This window comes from Procambarus clarkii, chromosome 30 (assembly GCF_040958095.1).
Source record: "Procambarus clarkii isolate CNS0578487 chromosome 30, FALCON_Pclarkii_2.0, whole genome shotgun sequence".
NCBI classification, from domain to species: Eukaryota; Metazoa; Arthropoda; class Malacostraca; order Decapoda; family Cambaridae; genus Procambarus; species Procambarus clarkii.
Window position 1 is genome coordinate 17087462 of NC_091179.1, and position 21005 is coordinate 17108466.

General features: G+C 44.0%; 1 protein-coding gene across 1 annotated transcript in view; it reads left to right on the plus strand.

Annotated features, from left to right (window-relative positions):
* The window catches only part of LOC123751577 (uncharacterized), a 58148-nt gene extending 41181 nt beyond the window's left edge, over positions 1-16967 (plus strand). The window contains exons 2-5 of the mRNA XM_069333956.1: positions 1082-1366; positions 4381-4599; positions 12074-12182; positions 13387-16967. Coding sequence (XP_069190057.1) covers positions 1082-1366; positions 4381-4599; positions 12074-12182; positions 13387-13471 — 698 coding nt within the window. The 3' untranslated portion in view covers positions 13472-16967. The remainder of the gene's footprint in view (positions 1-1081; positions 1367-4380; positions 4600-12073; positions 12183-13386) is intronic.
* Positions 16968-21005: the final 4038 nt, after the last annotated feature.

Genomic DNA, 21005 nt, shown 5'->3' on the forward strand with positions numbered 1-21005 from the left:
CAACCCTCCACACACTCCTCCCTGGGGGGGGGCTCCTGGTGGTAGCTGGAGTCTTGTCAACAACCTCCACATCTGTGCTTTTGTCCTCTATAGCTCTTCTGATTTATTGGTTATACCATCCTCATGTTTAAACACCACTCGCAAGCCAGTCAATAATGTTGATAATTATTCTGTACCTCGACAGGGTAACACCATCTCATTCTACATGGTGTATAAACTGCCAAATCAGCTAATTTGCTTTCACTTTTCCTCAGCCTCCGAATATGTTGAAGAGTACTTTAACGAAACCCGCCCTTTAGAAAAACACGTCATGCCCAGTTGTATTGTAAAATTAACTTTGGGAGAGTTAATGCTTCAACATCTTTCCCAAGTGAACAAGAATATATTTATATCCATAAAGGAAAACGCCTCTGTCTGTCTGTGTGTTGGTTCAAAGTTGGGGGCCAGACTTTTCAGGATAGCCTCGCCAAACTTTGCAGGATAACTCATCTGTGTTTCGGGCTGGTCATAGGCAGGTCGGGCTCGAGCCCCTTGCACCCCTCCCCTCCCCCCCATTTGCATAAAATGTGAAATCATAGTAATTTCTAATCTCGTTAAATAAAAGACTCCATCCCCACCAAGTTTACAGGGATGAAGGGAAACTGGTGAAGAATAGAGGTGGTAAAAGGTAGGGAAGGTGATGAAGGGTATGGAAGATGAAGAGAAGGAAGATGTGTAGCTACATTGTAGAAGACAGTGTATAGTGAAGACTATAGACTATATACAGTGTATAGTGACCCTGGTGTCCGTCACTACACAAGGAACGCCATGTATCCTCCCCAGTGTGTATGTATATGTATGCAGGCGATGAGTCACAATAACGTAACTGAAGTATGTTGACCAGATCACACACTAGAAGATGAAGGGACGACGACGTTTCGCTCCGTCCTGGACCATTCTCAAGACGATTGTGTCCCTTCATCTTCTAGTATGTGAATTGGTCAACAATATGTATATGTATATATATGTGTGTGTGTGTGTGTAAGCATAGGTGTTACACTATTTCCTGCTGACTCTTCCTTCCCCTCGTGTGCCTCCTCAGGTGCAGTGAACGTCCCCGAGTCACTGCGGGTAGCGGTGACAAAGGTGACGGGTGACGGCGCGGTGCTCATCTGGATGACGTCCGCGGGCCACCGGCAGGCCATGACCTCGTGCTTCCTGCACTACGGGCCCCTGACGGAGGCCATGCACGTGCAGACAGCCGTGCAGACAGCGGAGCAGCGCATCACCCTGGCGTACCTCGCCCCGCACACCACCTACTACGCCTACCTCAGCTGCACCCACGGCACGACGCCCTACAAGTCCAACACCGTCCATTTCACCCCACGTAAGTCCGAGCCCTTTGAGATCAAGGTTTCTCAGATAGGAAACATCTTTGTTTCTATCTGAGGGTCTCATCTCCCCTACCACGTACTCCTGGGTTTGTTCCTATGATCACACACACACACACACACACACACACACACACACACACACACACACACACACACACGGACTCAACACACAAGCACTCGAACTAAAACAAAATTCCCCCAGCAAAGGCTAATGCATACATCATGCAATTCGTTCATTACAAAAATTGAGACCGCGGGATGAATAATACATTAACCCAGCTTCCCTGAACGCATCTCAGAGGAGTCCTTGTCCTGGATGCCGCCACCAGGGGGCTAAATGGAACCCCTGAAATGGAACGCGACAGCTGAACGTGACCCGGTTTCTTCTCCCTAATGTTGGTCAACCACTCTACACCATTACCGGAGCTGTTGTTATTATGATTAAGGAGAAAATCCGTAGGAGCCGTGATGAGGATTCGAACCTATGCGGTGGGGTATTCCCAGGCACACGCTCCCAGACAACTAGGGCTACGACATGGTCAAAAGGATTGTCGCCTGGGGGTCCTACTGATGCCACGAGGGTTCCTGCAGACTATTGTTGGTTGTTATTGTGAGGTTATGCAGGGGATGAGTCACAATAACGTGGCTGAAGTATGTTGACCCGACCACACTAGAAGGTGAAGGGACGACGACGTTTCGGTCCGTCCTGGACCATTCTCAAGTCAATCGACTTGAGAATGGTCCAGGACGGACCGAAATGTCGTCGTTCCTTCACCTTCTAGTGTGTGGTCTGGTCAACATTATGAGGTTACTTTCATGTTGTTAAGTTAGAACTGCACTTTTGTTATATAGTTATTGAATACTAGAGTTGCTAGGCAACCAGCCTGTTGCCAGAATGCGTTTCATTATGTTGTGTTTTTGATGAAAACGGCGAAATTACTCTTGTTTACTGCAATGACTTTACCTCCAATGATGCTGAAGAGAGTTTCAGCGAAACGCGTTCTATACCAACGCTCGTCAGAACCAATTGTTTATTCTCGGGGGATAAATGGCTGGTTTATATCTTGTCTTCTGTGTACAACAGGCACAGAGGGGGACACAGGTTCTCTGTGCCGAGTCTGGGTGAACTGTAATGAATGTTAACAGCTTTAAGTAAGACTATGGACACAAATGCCCAGTGTCTCTATGGCAGACCTATCAAATGCTGCATCATTACCCAAGAGTATGACATACGTGGCTTCTCCACAGTCAAGACTCTTTCTTCCATCTTGCCCTCAACTGCACTGGCTCATCTCATGCTTATTTTATCTCTTAAACCAAATTATTATTATTATTATAAAATCATTATTTATAATAATTATTATTATTACTATTTCCAATTTTACTAAATTTATCATTTATATTATTTGTAATATTCATACAGCAGCAGTTGTGTACTAAACGTAGTTCTATACTTGTTCTATACGTGTTAAAGTTTAATAAGCATAATAATGATAAAAAAAACATATGTAACATATTTCTTTATTAGATTTTATTGGTAGGAGAGATTCACTGTCAGGAAAGACCACTTCAAATGCTTTCTACATCTCGCCAAATTCTTGCAAATATAATATATAATAATATTTGCAATGTTTATGCACGGTACAGATTTCAGGACGGCCACTTTGTATTCAAAAACACCTTTTTCCTGTAACTGTACCCTTGGGATTCCTGAAACGTTGCTCCCTCCCACGGTAAAAAAGTTCTTCCTTCCCATCGTTCGTTGAAATGATTGTAACATGAGAGAAATGATTGTAACGTGAGAGAAATGATTGTAACATGAGAGAAATGATTGTAACATGAGAGAAATGATTGTAACATGGGAGAAATGATTGTAACATGGGAGTAATGATTACGAAACGGGATAAATTACTGCATCGTGGGAGTAATGACGATCCCTGAACTATAATTTAGCCTGGTGATCCAGCCTTTGAGTTTCTCTAGTCAGTTATTAATCAAAAGTGATTAATCAAAAGCCACAAAAGCCGTCTTGGTGACCGGGAATGAGCAGCCAGGCTTAACCCGCTGTTCTCCCTCAAGGGGTCCGTGTTCGCTGCCCTGTGAGGGGGGGGGGAGGGATAAAGCTGTCAACAATGAGGAGGGATAAAGCTGGCAACAGTCAGTTGACTGGTCATGGTGACCGTCTCTGGTCGGTACTCTGTCTCTTCACATATGGTGACTGTCCAATTCTTATGTCTTCTTTTATCATGCTATTTTCTGCTTTGGCTTCCTCCTCTCTCTGTGTTGTTGTTTGCCTTTCCCTGAGGTTCGTAACTGGAGCCCCCAGGAGACATGTAGTGTGTCAAGGTTCTCTCTCTCTCTCTCTCTAAGACCACATCAGGCGGCGGTGACACAGCCTTCACCAACCACCGCCACAGAAAAATAAATATCGTGGGGTTCTCTCATTCACTTGACCTTAGTTCGAGTCGTCTTTGTCTCGTTGAAAGACGCGCGGTCTCGTTCACAACTTTTGCTCTCGGAAGAAACTCGAGGACGTCAGTTCCTCTTGAATCTGTGTGTATCGCCGACACCTTCTATGGTGTTGCTGTAGCCTGTAGCGCCAGCGTGGAGCTCCCTCCCGCCTGATGCAGTTTTCAGCTGTCCTGAAAATCCTTTCGTCTCCTACTTCGAAGCTGTCCTTAATTCCTTTGGTCTCCTGCAGCGTATGTGGCGACAGCTCACTGGTAGCAGCTGATATTACCTCATTTTCCGATAGTACGCAGCTCAATTAGCCAATCTGTCTCTACAGGCTTTTGCAGGAACTATGTTTAGCTTATAAATCGTATTTTGATGGTGACTCTTGTTGTTGTATGTGCTGGGAAACGAGCGTATAGCAAGATCGACTAAGTCAAGCGTTGGTCCAGTTTAAATAGTTCTTGCGATGTATTTGCGATTACAGTAATTAAAAATAATACAAAAGGAAATATTTATGAGTAAATAACCCTTTCTGTGTCTCTCTCTTCTACAGACGGGGACCCCGCGGTGGCTCTGGAGGTGCGCCCCCCACCGCCCCCGCCCCCTCCAAAGCCGGTGAGGAAGCCTCCGTCCTGGACGTCAGGAGGGCGCAAGGAGGGCGAAGGACAGTCGGCGGAGGACGGAGGGATAGTAGTTATGATGAGTCAACGCCACATGGACGCGCCCAGACGCGACCCCCACAGCGCCGTCCCCTCCACCAGCGTCATACTCGGTGGGTGGGGAGAGGGGGGCGGAGGTGGTCAAAAGGGGAAGGGGGAGGGTTTGAGGGGGGGGGGGTTGGGGAAGAGGGGGGGGTTGGGTATGAGGGGAAGAGGGGGGGGGTTGTGAACTAAAGGAACTATCAGGGGGAAAGCGCCAAGTCATTACGACTATATATAGCACTTGGAAGGGGTCAGGATAAGGATTTGGGATGGGATGGGGGGGGGAAGGAATGGTGCCCAACCACTTGGACGGTCGGGGATTGAACGCCGACCTGCATGAAGCGAGACCGTCGCTCTACCGTCCAGCCCAAGTGGCTGGGTAGGGGGGGGGGGGTTGTGAGGGGTTGTCAATTGGAGGTGAATGAAACTGCGAGAACAGAAATGAGCTTTAACAGAGGGCTAAAATAAGCTTTAACTTTTGACCATGTCGTAGCTCAGTCGATTCAGGCAGCGGATGCTCTCGGACGCAGGTTCGAATCCTCGTCACGGCCCTTGTGGATTTCTTCAGCTTTAACGAGGGTTAAAGGACGGTGAAGTGGAGACTGTCATATAGTGAGGTTATCTTGAGGTTATCTTGAGATGATTTCGGGGCTTTAGTGTCCGGTCCTCGACCAGGCCTCCACCCTCAGGAAGCAGCCCGTGACAGCTGACTAACACCCAGGTACCTATTTTACTACTAGGTAACAGGGGCATAGGGTGACAGAAACTTTTGCCCATTGTTTCTCGCCGGCGCCCGGGATCGACCCCGGGACCACAGGATCACAAGTCCAGCGTGCTGTCCGCTCGGCCGACCGGCTCCCGAGAGTGAGAGGAGAGACTCCCGGAAAAAAAATAATAATCGTTGGGGCAAGCTACAGTTACGTGACAATGTGTGTGTGGACGCAGCCCCACCAAACACACCGAAACTACGACGTTGGTACAACGTTCGAGCAAGTTTTAACACCACCTAACCAGTTATAACAACCAATATAGCAAGTTGTAACAACGTTCTAATACGTCATAAACACGTTAAGCCAAGATGTAACAACTTTATTTCAAGTTGTAACAAGCGGAAAATAGAGACAGTTTCGGTTTGTGTTTCCAGGAGCCCGTCCTCCTAAGGTTTACCAACGTCTTGAAATTGTCGTGTTAAAGTGCCCTTATCCTAACCTACCACTTAAGGACCTGAAATGTCAATTTCGCGACCGGCCTCCATTTTCTAATACGACGATTTTTGACCCTTAGGTAAAGCATACGTCAAAATGCGACGTTCTAGTTAGGAGGACGGGTCGGTGGAGGAGCTCATGATGTGGTTGAAATGTTAGAGATGAGGGCATAAATATTAAGAGCTGTCAGAATGATGACCAGACCACACACTAGAAGGTGAAGGGACGACGACGTTTCGGCCCGTCCTGGACCATTCTCAAGTCGATTGTGGTCCAGGACGGACCGAAACGTCGTCGTCCCTTCACCTTCTAGTGTGTGGTCTGGTCATCATACTGTAGCCACATTATTGTGACTCATCGCCTACAGCTGTCAAAAGTCAAAATGATGCACAATGTTGTTTATGCACAAAGCCTCACACCTCTCAATGTGTACAGGAACAATGTTCAAGTGGAACAAAAATTGTCCCCCCTCCCCCCCCCCCGTCTCCCCTTTTGCTGTACATGTAGAAGTTGTCCACAATGTTAGTTGAGCTGTTTGTAGCAAGAAGTCGCATTGTAGTCGGATCAGCCGGGCTGTGGTGGGTATGTGGGCCTGCGGGCCGCCGCTCCAAGCAGCAGCCTGGTGGACCAAACTCTCACAAGTCGAGCCTGGCCTCGGGCCGGGCTTGGGGAGTAGAAGAACTCCCAGAACCCCATCAACCAGGTATATGTGGGCCTACGGGCCGCTCCAAGCAACAGCCTGGTGGACCAAACTCTCACAAGTCGAGCCTGGCCTCGGGCCGGGCTTGGAGAGTAGAAGAACTCCCAGAACCCCATCAAGCAGGTATCAAACATAGAGATGCTCCCGGCTGGAGCATATTACACAGCAAGCAAGAACTCTTCATCATTTAACGGGAGAACAACAGAGAAGTCAAGGCAAACAACGCCAGTGAATCAGAGGAATGCGTCAGTAACTGACTCGCCGTTAATTCGTCAAGCTCCGGAAACAGGCAGTAACCGGAGGCTAGATTCATGAAGCAGTTACGCAAACACTTACGAACCTGAACATCTTTTCTCAATCTTTGGCGGCTTTGTTTACAATTATTAAACAGTTAATGAGCTCCGAAACACCAGCAGGCTGTTTATAACAATAACAACAGTTAATTGGCAAGTTTTCATGCTTGTAAACTGTTTAATAAATGTAACCAAAGCCGTCAAAGATTGAGGAAAGATGTACACGTTCGTAAGTACTTGCGTAACTGGTTCGTGAATCTGGTCCCAGATCGTTGGCAGTTATGGAGTAACGGTGAGAGGAGTGGATGCTGAGAGTTCAACAACATGAACATAATGTTATTTTCAAAGATTTGTGGTTAGAAATAAGAAAAGGGGAGGAAATTATCAGAGGAAAGCGCCAAGCCATTACGACTATACAGCACTTGGAAGAGGGTCAAGATAAGGATTTGGGATGGGACGGGGAGGCAAAGGAACAGTGCCCAACCACTTAGAAAGTCGAGGATTGAACCCTGACCTGCATGAACGGAGACCGTCGCTCTACCGACCAGCCCAAAACCAAAACCCATTCTCCGCCAAAACCTTCGACGGAGAACTGAATCTTTGAGGAGAAATTAAATATTCCGGTTAAGTCAAAGTCAAGATACAGTGTCTGGGAACATTACAGGACTGGAAGTGTGTGTGTTACAGAAGTGTGTCAGGTCAAGTGATACTTAAACTTAAAAATACTCTTTACTTAACTTATACTTATAAATATAAGTATATATTTACTCTATACTTAATATTTATATACTTAAAAATAAAAGTGTCAACAATAATATGAAATTCCAGATGACTTAACATCACCAATATAAAATTTCTCCCCCCCCAACCCACTCCTATCCTCTTCCATGGCCACCCCACAACCCGACCCCATTCATAAGCAACCCCCGCCCCATTCATAAGCAACCCCCACCCCATTCATAAGCAACCCTCACCCCATTCATAAGCAACCCCCGCCCCATTCATAAGCAACCCCCACCCCATTCATAAGCAACCCTCACCCCATTCATAAGCAACCCCCACCCCATTCATAAGCAACCCCCACCCCATTCATAAGCCACCCCACCCCATTCATAAGCAACCCCCACCCCATTCATAAGCAACCCCCACCCCATTCATAAGCAACCCCCACCCCATTCATAAGCAACCCCCACCCCATTCATAAGCAACCGCCACCCCATTCATAAGCAACCGCCACCCCATTCATAAGCCACCGCCACCCCATGCACAAGCCACCGCCACCCCATGCACAAGCCACCGCCACCCCATGCACAAGCCACCGCCACCTCCCCTCTGCCACCCACACACTTTGAACTCTCGGAGTCAATGTTTGGGTCCGTCAGCTGATTGGCGAGAGTTGCCAAACGAGCATTTAATGGCGTTTCTCGGTTGCCATGGAGATGTTTGAGGTACTCTATACCTCTTTCTCAGTATTTAGTACCTCCTCCTCCTCCTCCTCCTCCTCCTGCCCTTGTTCAGTGTCTGGTGACGTCTCTGTCTCCTCACCTTGTAGCTTGAAGCTGTTATTCTTTCATAAATAGTGGGGGGGGGGGGGGCAGACGAATTAAGGAGCATTTAACAGGTGGTTCAGAAATCTTCCCACTATATACTCCTCTAAACTACTTGTTACCACCTTCCCTACCCTTCACCACCTTCCCTGTCCCTTCACCACCTTCCCTACCCTTCACTACCGTCCGTGTCCCTTCATCATCTTTCCCTACCCTTCACCACCTTCCCTGTCCCTTCACCACCTTCCCTACCCTTCACCACCTTCCCTACCCTTCACCACCTTCCCTACCCTTCACCACCTTCCCTACCCTTCACCACCTTCCCTACCCTTCACCACCTTCCCTACCCTTCACCACCTTTCCTACCATTCACCACCTTCCCTACCCTTCACCACTTTCCCTACCCTTCACCACCTTCCCTACCCTTCACCACCTTCCCTACCCTTCACCACCTTCTCTACCCTTCACCACCTTCCCTACCCTTCACCACCTTCCCTACCCTTCACCACCTTCCCTACCCTTCACCACCTTCTCTACCCTTCACCACCTTCCCTACCCTTCTTCCCTACCCATCTTCCCTACCCTTCACCACCTTTCCTACCCTTCACCACCTTCCCTACCCATCTTCCCTACCCTTCACCACCTTTCCTACCCTTCACCACCTTTCCTACCCTTCACCACCTTCCCTACCCATCTTCCCTACCCTTCACCACCTTCCCTACCCTTAATATAATTTTCAAATTTATGCCACCACTTGGGCTGGACCGTAGAGCGACGGATTCGCTTCATGCAGGTCGGCGTTCAATCCCCGACCGCCCAAGTTGTTGGGTACCATTCCTTTCCTTCTCCGTCCCATCCCAAATCTTTATCCTGACCCCTTCCAAGTGCTAAACAGTCGTAATGGCTTGGCAGTTTCCCCCCCAGATAAGTTTCCTTTCCAATTTATGCAAAGAGAGATCTATCTTGAGGTTATCTTGAGATGATTTCGGGGCTTTTTAGTGTCCCCGCGGCCCGGTCCTCGACCAGGCCTCCACCCCCAGGAAGCAGCCCGTGACAGCTGACTAACACCCAGGTACCTATTTACTGCTAGGTAACAGAGACATTCAGGGTGAAAGAAACTTTGCCCATTTGTTTCTGCCTCGTGCGGGAATCGAACCCGCGCCACAGAATTACGAGTCCTGCGCGCTATCCACCAGGCTACGAGGCCCCCTATGGCCATCCCGGACCACCAAGCAGTTACCCTGCAAAGTTTTATAGTCGGATGGATCAAAGTGAAGTGAAACTGAGCCAAGCGACCTGTGAGAGGCGTGACCAGTTTCGCGGTACAAGGTGTTGGGGTCTAATCACTTGCGGCAGTGATTAGTTAAGGCCACCTGCAGTCTAATGACCAATTAGCAAGTATACCTCTCAACACGGTTTATGACTAGGGATTGATTGATGAAGATTAAGCCACCCAGCACCTGGCACGGGCATGAATAGCCCGTAAGTTGTTAAGACTAAATGTCAGCTCTGAGGGTCTATACACCGAGAAGTGAGATTGTTGTTTGTTGTGTTAGATTCAGCTACTCGGAACAAACTGTCCATGTAGCACGGGCTATGGTGAGCCCGTAATTGAGTTCGGTTATTCGCGATAACCTCGTTACTGTGATATTTGGGTCAATGTTTTAAATGAAGGTGGCGGGGTTTCCTTCTTTTCACACTGATTTAATCTTTTGTTTTAATAACATTATCTTGGTGGCGGATATAGACGTACAGTGTCCACTATAGTGTGTCCCATTTTTCAACTGCTTTTCTAACCATTGTAGTCGATAGGAATAGGAATCTGGCCCCTGGTATTTCCCGGGGGGCTGTTGTTGTTATAGATTCAGCTACTCGGAACAAAAGTTCCAAGTAGCACGGGCTATGGTGAGCCCGTAGCTTACCTGGAGAGGGGCTAGGGGGGGGGGAGCTGTTAGCGCGAATGTCCTTTATACAGAACAAGCAACTCACTTCTCCATTTACATGAATCAGCCATTAGACAAGCCTTCCGTCACGTGATCACCATATACATAAGAGGCGGTCTCCATATTTTACGGGCTATTCATGCCCGTGCCACCTCTTGGGTGGCTTAATCTTCATCCACCAATCCATCTCCATTCTGATCATGACTACACACACACACACACCAAGAGGCGCTTCCCACTCCACAGGCGCCAGTCCCCTCGTTACTATGCAACCAAATTGATTATTAACCGCGGAATTATTAATCATACAGCTCTCTCGGACGCAGGTTCGAATCCTCGTCACGGCCCTTGTGGATTTGTTTATCTCGATATATTTTCATAAAAGAATTTACCCCGGTGTCTCAAAGTTATTCCAAGCAACCAAACACTATTTAGTCTACATTAAACTGCTAAATAGTTTGTTTTAATTAATATATATATATATATATATATATATATATATATATATATATATATATATATATATATATATATATTATATATATATATATATATATATATATATATATATATATATATATATATATATATATATATATATAAATACACATAGTGATAGTGGGGGTCCAAAACACAGACTAGGTGTAGTGGGGTCTATAAATATACTATAGTATATTTATAGTATATTTAAATATATTATAGTAATAATATTTATAGCAAATAAATTGGAAATTGAAAGAACACAAACCAGATTTTTCATAAATTTCCGTCTAGATATCAAGACATTCTCAGTAAACTGGTTTCTAGATATCAAGACATTCTCAGTAAACTGGTTTCTAGATATCAAGACATTCTCAGTAAACTGGTTTCTAGATAAAGATGTTCTCAGTAAACTGGTTTCTAGATAAAGATATTCTCAGTAAACTGGTTTCTAGATAAAGATATTCTCAGTAAACTGGTTTCTAGATAAAGATGTTCTCAGTAAACTGGTTTCTAGATAAAGATATTCTCAATAAACTGGTTTCTAGATATCAAGACATTCTAAGTAAACTGGTTTCTAGATATCAAGACATTCTCAGTAAACTGGTTTCTAGATAAAGATATTCTCAGTAAACTGGTTTCTAGATAAAGATATTCTCAGTAAACTGGTTTCTAGATATCAAGACATTCTCAGTAAACTGGTTTCTAGATATCAAGACATTCTCAGTAAACTGGTTTCTAGATATCAAGACATTCTCAGTAAACTGGTTTCTAGATAAAGATATTCTCAGCAAACTGGTTTCTAGATAAAAATATTCTCAGTAAACTGGTTTCTAGATAAAAATATTCTCAGTAAACTGGTTTCTAGATAAAGATATTCTCATTAAACTGGTTTCTAGATAAAGATATTCTCAGTAAACTGGTATCTAGATAAAGACATTCTCAGTAAACTGGTTTCTAGATATCAAGATATTCTCAGTAAACTGGTTTCTAGATATCAAGATATTCTCAGTAAACTGGTTTCTAGATATCAAGATATTCTCAGTAAACTGGTTTCTAGATATCAAGATATTCTCAGTAAACTGGTTTCTAGATAAAGATATTCTCATTAAACTGGTTTCTAGATAAAGATATTCTCAGTAAACTGGTATCTAGATAAAGACATTCTCAGCAAACTGGTTTCTAGATATCAAGATATTCTCAGTAAACTGGTTTCTAGATATCAAGATATTCTCAGTAAACTCGTTTCTAAGGATATTCCATCTGTCTGTAGGCCATTTAAGCGGTTTCAGCGAGGGGTTTTACCCGGGAGCCGCTGCATGCGAAATGGTTTCTTAGGCTTGAGTGGTTTCTGAACCGGTTTCCATCCTCGTGCAGGAGCGGTGTGTGGCGTGGTGGGGTTCCTGATCATTAACGTGACGGTGGTGATGGCTGTGAGGCAATACTCACACACGAGGGCACGTCGGCGCCGGCTTCTTGAACTACAGTGAGTAACTCGTCTGTTTGAGCTGGCGGTTTGCATGGTCGATCGTTGTAATGACTGAATAGTGGGGGGTTTAAAATTGTGTGTGTGTGTGTGTGTGTGTGTGTGTGTGTGTGTGTGTGTGTGTGTGTGTGTGTGTGTGTGTGTGTGTGTGTGTGTGTGTGTGTGTGTGTGCTCTGACATCCACGCAAACACACTCCATCTTCTCCTAATTTACCCTCACATTTCCCACGCACTTTCCGAAGTTGACACACACACACACACACACACACACACACACACACACACACACCAGGGAAGAAGAGGGCACTATACATCTCTACTCTTCCCATCTAAATCTCTGCCCTTATCATTAGTGTAAATCCGTATATATATATATATATATATATATATATATATATATATATATATATATATATATATATATATATATATATATATATATATATATATATATATATATATATATATATTTCCCCGTATGTCTTCATATGAACGCCATCTTGGTCTTCCTTACCGGGTGGAGGAGGAGAGAGAGAGAGAGAGAGAGAGAGAGAGAGAGAGAGAGAGAGAGAGAGAGAGAGAGAGAGAGAGAGAGAGAGAGAGAGAGAGAGAGAGAGAACATAATCATCCCCCTGATTACATCAGCGCAGCATCAATACCATCATTCTGATTCATCATTCATACGCTTCTGATGAAACTAACATTAAAATGCACCGATGAGAATATTCACATTTTTAATGTTCATCCTTTTGAAACCTATTTTTCTTGTAGTTTCTTTCCGTTTAAAGGTTTTATTGTCAGTTTCTTTAATCTTTCTGCCTCCTCGTATCATTCTGGTGATTTTCACTCTCACGGCGTCTCATAGGAAAGAAAATATGCCTTATCTTCCCTAGCGCGAGCAGCCCCCTCTCTCTCCCTCTCTCTCACCCCCCTGGGGCGGTTCTCCTCCTTAGGTGATGATGGAGTGGAGAAGGAGAGGCCTCCTCTCTTTACACCTTCTACACTCCATCATCAGCGTGACTTACTCCTCGTTCCTCTGCGTCTCCTCCCTCTCTTTATTAGGTCACGTGAAGGTGCTCAGCTAAGCTGATCCAAGCTACCAATACTGTATTTCTGTAGCTACTACTCCCGCGCCTCCACAACCGCCCTTAACATTCTTACAACCTTTCGCCGACTGACCTGGCTCTCTTCTCTTCTACAACAGGTTGGAACAACACGGCGGCTACCTCTACAACTTCGAGGAACTGATGGCAGACTACAACCAGCAGATCAATGCTGGCAATTCTTAGACGAGGGTCAGAGGAATTCTACAAGCTCTACGAATGTCCTGAGAGAGTTTCGACAAGCACTTCGAGGCTCTAGGATGCTCTGTGAAACTCACGAAGTTCTAAGAGTCCTTTACAAGGCTCTATGAATCCTTTACTAAGCTCTATGAGTTCTTTACAGGCTCGTACAAGCCTAAGTAAGGCTCAAATGAGGCTTTGTGACATTTTGAGAGGCGGGATAAATCTCTACTAAGCTCCATGCTATTTTGAGAAAGCTCTTTTAGGTTTTGTGAGGTTTTGAGGCTATGAAGCATTGTGAGCTCGAGTAGGCATGAAAGTATCTTGTGTGAGTAGCCCGTGTATGTGAGATTTTTTGAGGAAACCTTGTGAGAATGTCTATAAAACCTTGTCAAATTTTGGAAATGATTTCCCTACTGCTCTGCGTGACGAAATTGAAATTGAAATAAGTTTATTGATGTAAAATACACACAAAGGGATGAGGTAGCTCAAGCTATTCTCACCCCGTTCAGTAACGTGACGAAATTGAGCGAGTGAAAGTGTGTGGTGGACTTTTTTTAATATATATAAACTCTACACGGTTCTGTATAAATAATATTTTTTTCTGAGGCCTTGAATGAACCTTAGTGGCTGACGTAGATGTTATATTTGGCTATGAATCTGCAGCCTTTTGATAGAAATCATCAGATAGACTGAAAATAAGTGAGTTTACGATATCCTGGCGAAGGGCTCGAATATTTTGCAAGTTTCGAATAAGATTTCTAAAAGGACGAAAGGTTCTTTTTACATAGGCACATAACGTCTTAAGGGCCTCTTACAATCATCTACAAGCACACTGAACACCCTGGGATTATTTTGCGGGATTTAATACAAAGTGGTATACCTGAGTATACCTTTCTGTATTGGTGTGGGAATACAGCATATTCCCACGCCAAATATGTAATGGTTACAGACACGATTGATGTATTTTTGTAAGTCAGTTCTGATGAATGGGTCGTCAGGGGAGTCATGTGAAATGTATTAAGATCTGTTGACCAAACCACACACTAGAAAGTGAAGGGACGACGACGTTTCGGTCCGTCCTGGACCATTCTCAAGTCGATTGTGTTTGGTCAACATATTTCAGCCACGTTATTGTGACTCCTCGTCTGCATATTAAGATCTGTAGACGGCTGTGGCGTTCTCAGGCTGTGAATATGAGGAATTGCATTGTCTTTAAAGTAATATATGTACTCAGGGGGCATCAATGCAATCTGAGAATGCCTCATCGGAGCGCCCTGTAGGAATGCCAGCTTGGAATGACTTCTTGGAATGGCTACTGCGAATGATTTCTTAAGGAGTTTGTCAGAGAACGACTTGCAGGAGCGTCTGGGGTAAACGCCGTCCGGAAACATCGTCTAAGGGGGCACTTAGGGTTGGCCTTCTAGCAAGGTGTTAGAGGAACTCTTATGGTAGTTCTTGTGTGAGTTATGAACTATCTTGTCTCTTGGGAGGCTCTTTTGTTCGAGCGTCTTGGGACCAAATCTTGGAAAAAAATGTTGATATAATCTTGGAAAAGATTTTTGCAGCTCCCAACGTGTATTGTGGTGACTGATAACGTGACCACGTGACGCGTCAGTCGCCACGTGGCCACCTTAAGATAATAAGACTCTTGCACGTGCCCGAGTTCAATGGACACTTCGTAATTAAATAGTATGATGTGTGCATAATGTTAAGGTAATGATTACTGTATACAAAATACATACAAAGCAGTAATTTTTAAGGATATGTAAAGACTGACAATTTTAAGAGGGATGAAAAGATATTGAAATTCTGCAAGCGATTCCCAGCAAACCGATGCTGCTGGATTATATCAAAGAGGAAGAGTTAGAAATCAAGCGAATCAAGAGATTCTGCAGGTTTAACAAGAGATGAAACACAGCCCTTAGAGGCTCTACGAGCTCTACAAGCCAGGCTCCAAGCCTGGCTACCCCAAGACACCTGTACACACACACCTGCTCTTCAACCTCATGATCAAAACACAGTCAAATGGGGGATATATATATATTTTACGCGTGTTAGTCACATGTTTGATGAGCACTGTGTTTTGCATCACCGTGGGTTGCCCACTGTATATACCCATTCTTTGTGCCATCTCCTTTACCTCTTTCCACTGCTTTAGCATATACTTAAAGACAATAGGCTGAGTAGTGAAGCTGTAGAACTAGTCGAGTCTTGAGTCGTGTGTGTGTGGGGGGGGGGGGATATGTCTCTCTGACATTAATTTAAGCACGGGTGAAGATCAGCCTTATGATCTCATGTCGAGTTAGTTTTAAGACTTTGTTTTGGTTGGGGGGGGGGGGAGTGCCTTCCTAGAGCAGGGAGGAGGGCTAGGGAGGAGAGGACCACCGGGGTAAGGCATCTTAGATGCTGTTTGGGGACCCCCGGGGATCTTCTTCGATCCCAAGCTACGGCTCCTCTTTTTTGTGGGGTACAGGTTCATTTCGTACACAATACGGTACGCCAACGGGTTTTGTTTCGCATTAAAACCAATCTTAACCCAAGTTAGTCCAAGCTAACCTAACCTAAATCAACCTAGCATAACCTATCCCAATCCAAACTTTAATCTAACCGAACCGAAAAACTCATATATATATATATCCTTCCCCCACCCAACCTACTCTATCCCAAAGATATATTGTGTGTGAATGTTAATAAAACAAGGTGTGTGTGTGTGTGTGTGTGTGTGTGTGTGTGTGTGTGTGTGTGTGTGTGTGTGTGTGTGTGTGTGTGTGTGCTGTGACCACACTCCCACTACCACACCCAAACGTTTCTCTCCCTCCTAATGGCTAATACATTGCTTTTGAGACCATCACAACACTCACCTTTCATGCCCATTTAGTAATAAAGCCAATAAAATCTAAGATAAATTTAATATTCCACTTGATGATAAATCTAATGCTTCGTTATTTGAAAACATTTCCTAATCCCTAAAATTTTGTATGAGGGATTTTTTGTTCATTGTACTTAATGGAGAATGATGGAGGAAAATGAATTTCAGGAAATTTTGTACTTGATGTATATAGAGAGAACATTTTCCAGCTTATGTAACCAACTTCTGTTCAAGAAGAACAATTTCGGGGGAAGAAAGAGTCACTTGCTGTTATGCAACCTTTACACCATTCCTATCACCACAAGTTAATTATTTCCATTTGATTTATGACAACAAAAAAAATTGTCATGCACGATGTTGGACTTTTAATTATCTGTTTAAGGTTAATGTACTTTTAGTCCCTGAATATATTTTGGTGGCCATTTGATTTGTGAATGACGAGATAAATTTCATCTTGTAATATATGCCAAGACATTTCTAGACAATATATTTCTAGACATAATTACCTTGAATAATCTAATACCGTCAAGTCTTCAGTGCTAATTCTTGCACTGAATGACGCTGGGTCAACAAAATATAACTGACGAAGATGGCTCACAAGAAGTGAGCTCACATATATATTATATATAAGTTATATATATATATATATATATATATATATATATATATATATATATATATATATATATATATATATATATATATATATATATGGCTAGAGGAAGGGGGACCACTCCTCCAGCCTAACTTCCTTAAGTTAGAGTATCATAGTCAAAGGCATAAAATAGATAAGAGGATCTAAGGGCAGCTCGGAGTAGATGTGGTTACTGTTCTCTGTACAATAGATCACACTTCAGCACACACGAAAGTACTCATGCATTTTTGTCCTAACTTGTGTAATAGGAAATTTGTACAGTTCTTTATGAGACGAGTTGAAAACCAAAGCCATATTACGTTAGTACAACACAAATAATCAAACATATATATATATATATATATATATATATATATATATATATATATATATATATATATATATATATATATATATATATATATATATATAAATAAAACGCACAACTCGAAACGAAGACTGATAGACATAATAAAAGAAATATGTGGGAGGACACATTCCAGTGGTACCTCGTAGCTACCCAGTGGTACCACGTAGCTACCCAGTGGTACCTCGTAGCTACCCAGTGGTACCTCGTAGCTACCCAGTGGTACCTCGTAGCTACCCAGTGGTAGTTACGAGCCCAAATAGTGTATATATATTGTAGGTGTATCCAAGAACCTGGAGGAAGGTGTAGAGTCAGGTGTAGGTGACCATCCTTACACATAATACAACCTCCTCCACCTCCACAACAACAACAACAACCCCCATACAACAGTTGTATTTATGGGTCAACTCCACATGCCATTAAAAAAAACACACATACATATATATAGGCCTACACGTGTACATAAATATACATATAAATATATATTTTTAGAACTGTAAATATTTGGTAAATCTTGCTTGGTATACTTTAGATATAGGTTATATAACCCGGGTTCAGGGGTCATGAGATGGGGGGAAGGGGGGGGAGGAGGGATATGATGTCCCAGGTGGGATCTGATCTTCCTCACTTTCTCCTGTGTTATCTTACATCTACTTCATCACTTTCTCTCTTGTTACTTCGTATCTACTCCGTCATTGTTTTGGTGTAGGTGTTCAACGGGTTCGTCTAATTACCCAAAGCGTCTTAGCATTACGTAGGTAATGAAGAACTATGATATATTTACTCATTATAATGTTAGTGCTGAATGTAGAACACGAAAAAAATATATAATTTTTAATCTGAAATAATATCATTTTATAATGTCGCTCGGATCGTCGACTTCCTGTGGCGTCACCTGCCATTTAGTTTCGTCTAATGTCATTATAAAATTATATTATTTCAGAGTGATTTTTTTGTTCATGTTCTACATTCAGCACCAACATTATAGTCAGTAAATATATCATAGTTCTTCCTTACCTACGTAATGCTAGGAAGCTTTGGGTAATTAGACGGAGCCCTAACAGCTGTTGTTATTGTTAAAGATTCGCTATCTGGAACAAGAAGTTCCAAGTAGCACGGGCTATGGTGAGCCCGAGCACTGTCACCTGTTCTTCACAGCCAAACTATAGTTCTGTTGAAGTCGTTACGTCTAAATTCTCACGAGTTATGAGAAAATGTTCTCTCTGCGTGTCCCAGTCTGGTAGCTTAAATGTCCAGTGTTCCAATTTCATTTCACCAATTTCCTTTCCCTGTGACCCCAATTTTTTTCCAACTGCCACGTCCATGTTCCGAATCAAATTGAGCAAACAACAGTGTCGTGAATCAAAACAATGATGGCCTGTAAACACAGGATACAGTGCGCTGTACTTCCCTTCTTAAGCCACCTATAACTAAAGCGAAGTATATATTATATATGAATTATTTATTAGTAGTGTATAGCGAAACTAATTATGTAGTTCAGAATGATAATTTTAACCGATTTAACGACGCGTGTTCACCATGTCCCATGGTTACTGTGTGTTATCCAATAGTTCCGCCCCCCCCCCACCTACCTGATCAACCAGGCTGTGACTCATGCGTCTGGCTGATCGAACAGCCTGGTTAACCAGACCGCCAACCACGAGGGCTGGTCAGAGACCGGGCCGCGGGGACGTTGATCCTCGGCATCGTCGATAGGTATTCTACCGTTTTTTCTCCTCGTTCATTCCGGCTATCATATATAATTGTGTGTTTTGTTAAAACTGGCAGAGTTTCCCCTCCTGTGTGTGTGTGTGTGTGTGTGTGTGTGTGTGTGTGTGTGTGTGTGTGTGTGTGTGTGTGTATGTGTGTATGTGTGTGTGTGTGTGTGTGTGTGTGTGTGTGTGTGTGTGTGTGTATGTGTGCGTGTGTGTGTGTGTGTGTGTGTGTGTGTGTGTGTGTGTGTGTGTGTGTGTGTGTGTACTGGGGTTGAGCTCCAGCTCTGGTGTTCGCCTCTTGGCGTTGTACTGGTGTAGCTGACTTCGCAAAGCTTCGGAACATGTAAAATGGTTTAATAACGTAAACAAGGCTGCCGAGGTTGAGAAACGATGTACAGGTGTCTTGTAAGTGGCTAGCTCGTCGCTAGGTTCAACCAGACTATGCAGGGTGACTGGTGAGGGGGATGTGACTAACATAGGCGGGTCGGCTCCTCCATCCCATAAAAAGATGGGAGGCTTCCGGCTTCTGCCCTGCGGGAGACGACGGGCCTAAAGAATGTCCACATTAACTAGAATTTTACGGTTGTAATTGCCTTGTTCTTGATAATTATTAACGCTAAGTGTTAGCACAAAATCTCAATATTTAAATATTATTGTGTATAAAAACTTGCAATACAATTATTCGCATTATTAATTTATTGGATTTTTATTATATATTTTTTTTAAACTTTTGCGTAACTTGAAAAGCAATTGAGGCAACTGATAATTTGCAACATTCATCGTGCTTTATTTCGCTTCCATTTTATTGGCTGCAATATTGTTTTATCAAAGAATTGACTTTGTATATTGCTATCATTGAGCATTTTGTTAAATTTACCAGTAATGTCGACAAACTGTATTTTAACCTTACCAATATTCTCTCTCTCTCTCTCTCTCTCTCTCTCTCTCTCTCTCTCTCTCTCTCTCTCTCTCTCTCTCTCTCTCTCTCTCTCTCTCGCTCTCTCTCGCTCTCTTTCGCTCTCTTTCGCTCTCTCTCGCTCTCTCTCGCTCTCTCTCGCTCTCTCTCGCTCTCTCTCTCGCTCTCTCTCTCTCTCTCTCTCTCTCTCTCTCTCTCTCTCTCTCTCTCTCTCTCTCTCGTTCTCTCTCTCTCTCTCTCTCTCTCTCTCTCTCTCTCTCTCTCTCTCTCTCTCTCTCTCTCTCTCTCTCTCTTCACTAACGCAGTGTACAGATAGATTCTCAATCATTCAACAGCCAGCAAAGTGGACGCAAAAACAGGAAATGGCCCCAAACTTCATGGTCAGCGTCATTACACAATCAAAGCTTGTTCCCTTGTACCCCAGTTGGCGAGGCTGTTCATAACATGTTTTGACCGCGTTCCCAGAAGGTTAGGTAGGGGGGGGGGGTTGTATAGGCTCTTGTCTAACCAATAGGTTGGTAGTCGTTTGGGCGTCTCGGGCTGGTTGGTGGTTCTAAGGTAACGAGGGTAAAGCTTATGCCTTTCTGCCTGGAGTAGTCTGATATGAAACTGTGGGTTGTGGAGTTGTGGGTTATGAAGCTGTGGGTTGTGAAGCTGTGGGTTGATGAAGCTGTGGGTTGTGGAGCTGTGGGTTGTGGAGCTGTGGGTTGTGAAGCTGTGGGTTGTGAAGCTGTGGGTTGTGAAGCTGTAGGTTGTGGAGTTGTGGGTTGATGAAGCTGTGGGTTGTGGAGTTGTGGGTTGTGAAGCTGTGGGTTGTGGAGCTGTGATTGGTGAAGCTGTGATTGGTGGAGCTGTGGGTTGTGAAGCTGTGTGTTGTGAAGCTGTGGGTTGTGAAGCTGTAGGTTGTGGAGTTGTGGGTTGATGAAGCTGTGGGTTGTGGAGTTGTGGGTTGTGAAGCTGTGGGTTGTGGAGCTGTGATTGGTGAAGCTGTGATTGGTGGAGCTGTGGGTTGTGAAGCTGTGATTGGTGGAGCTGT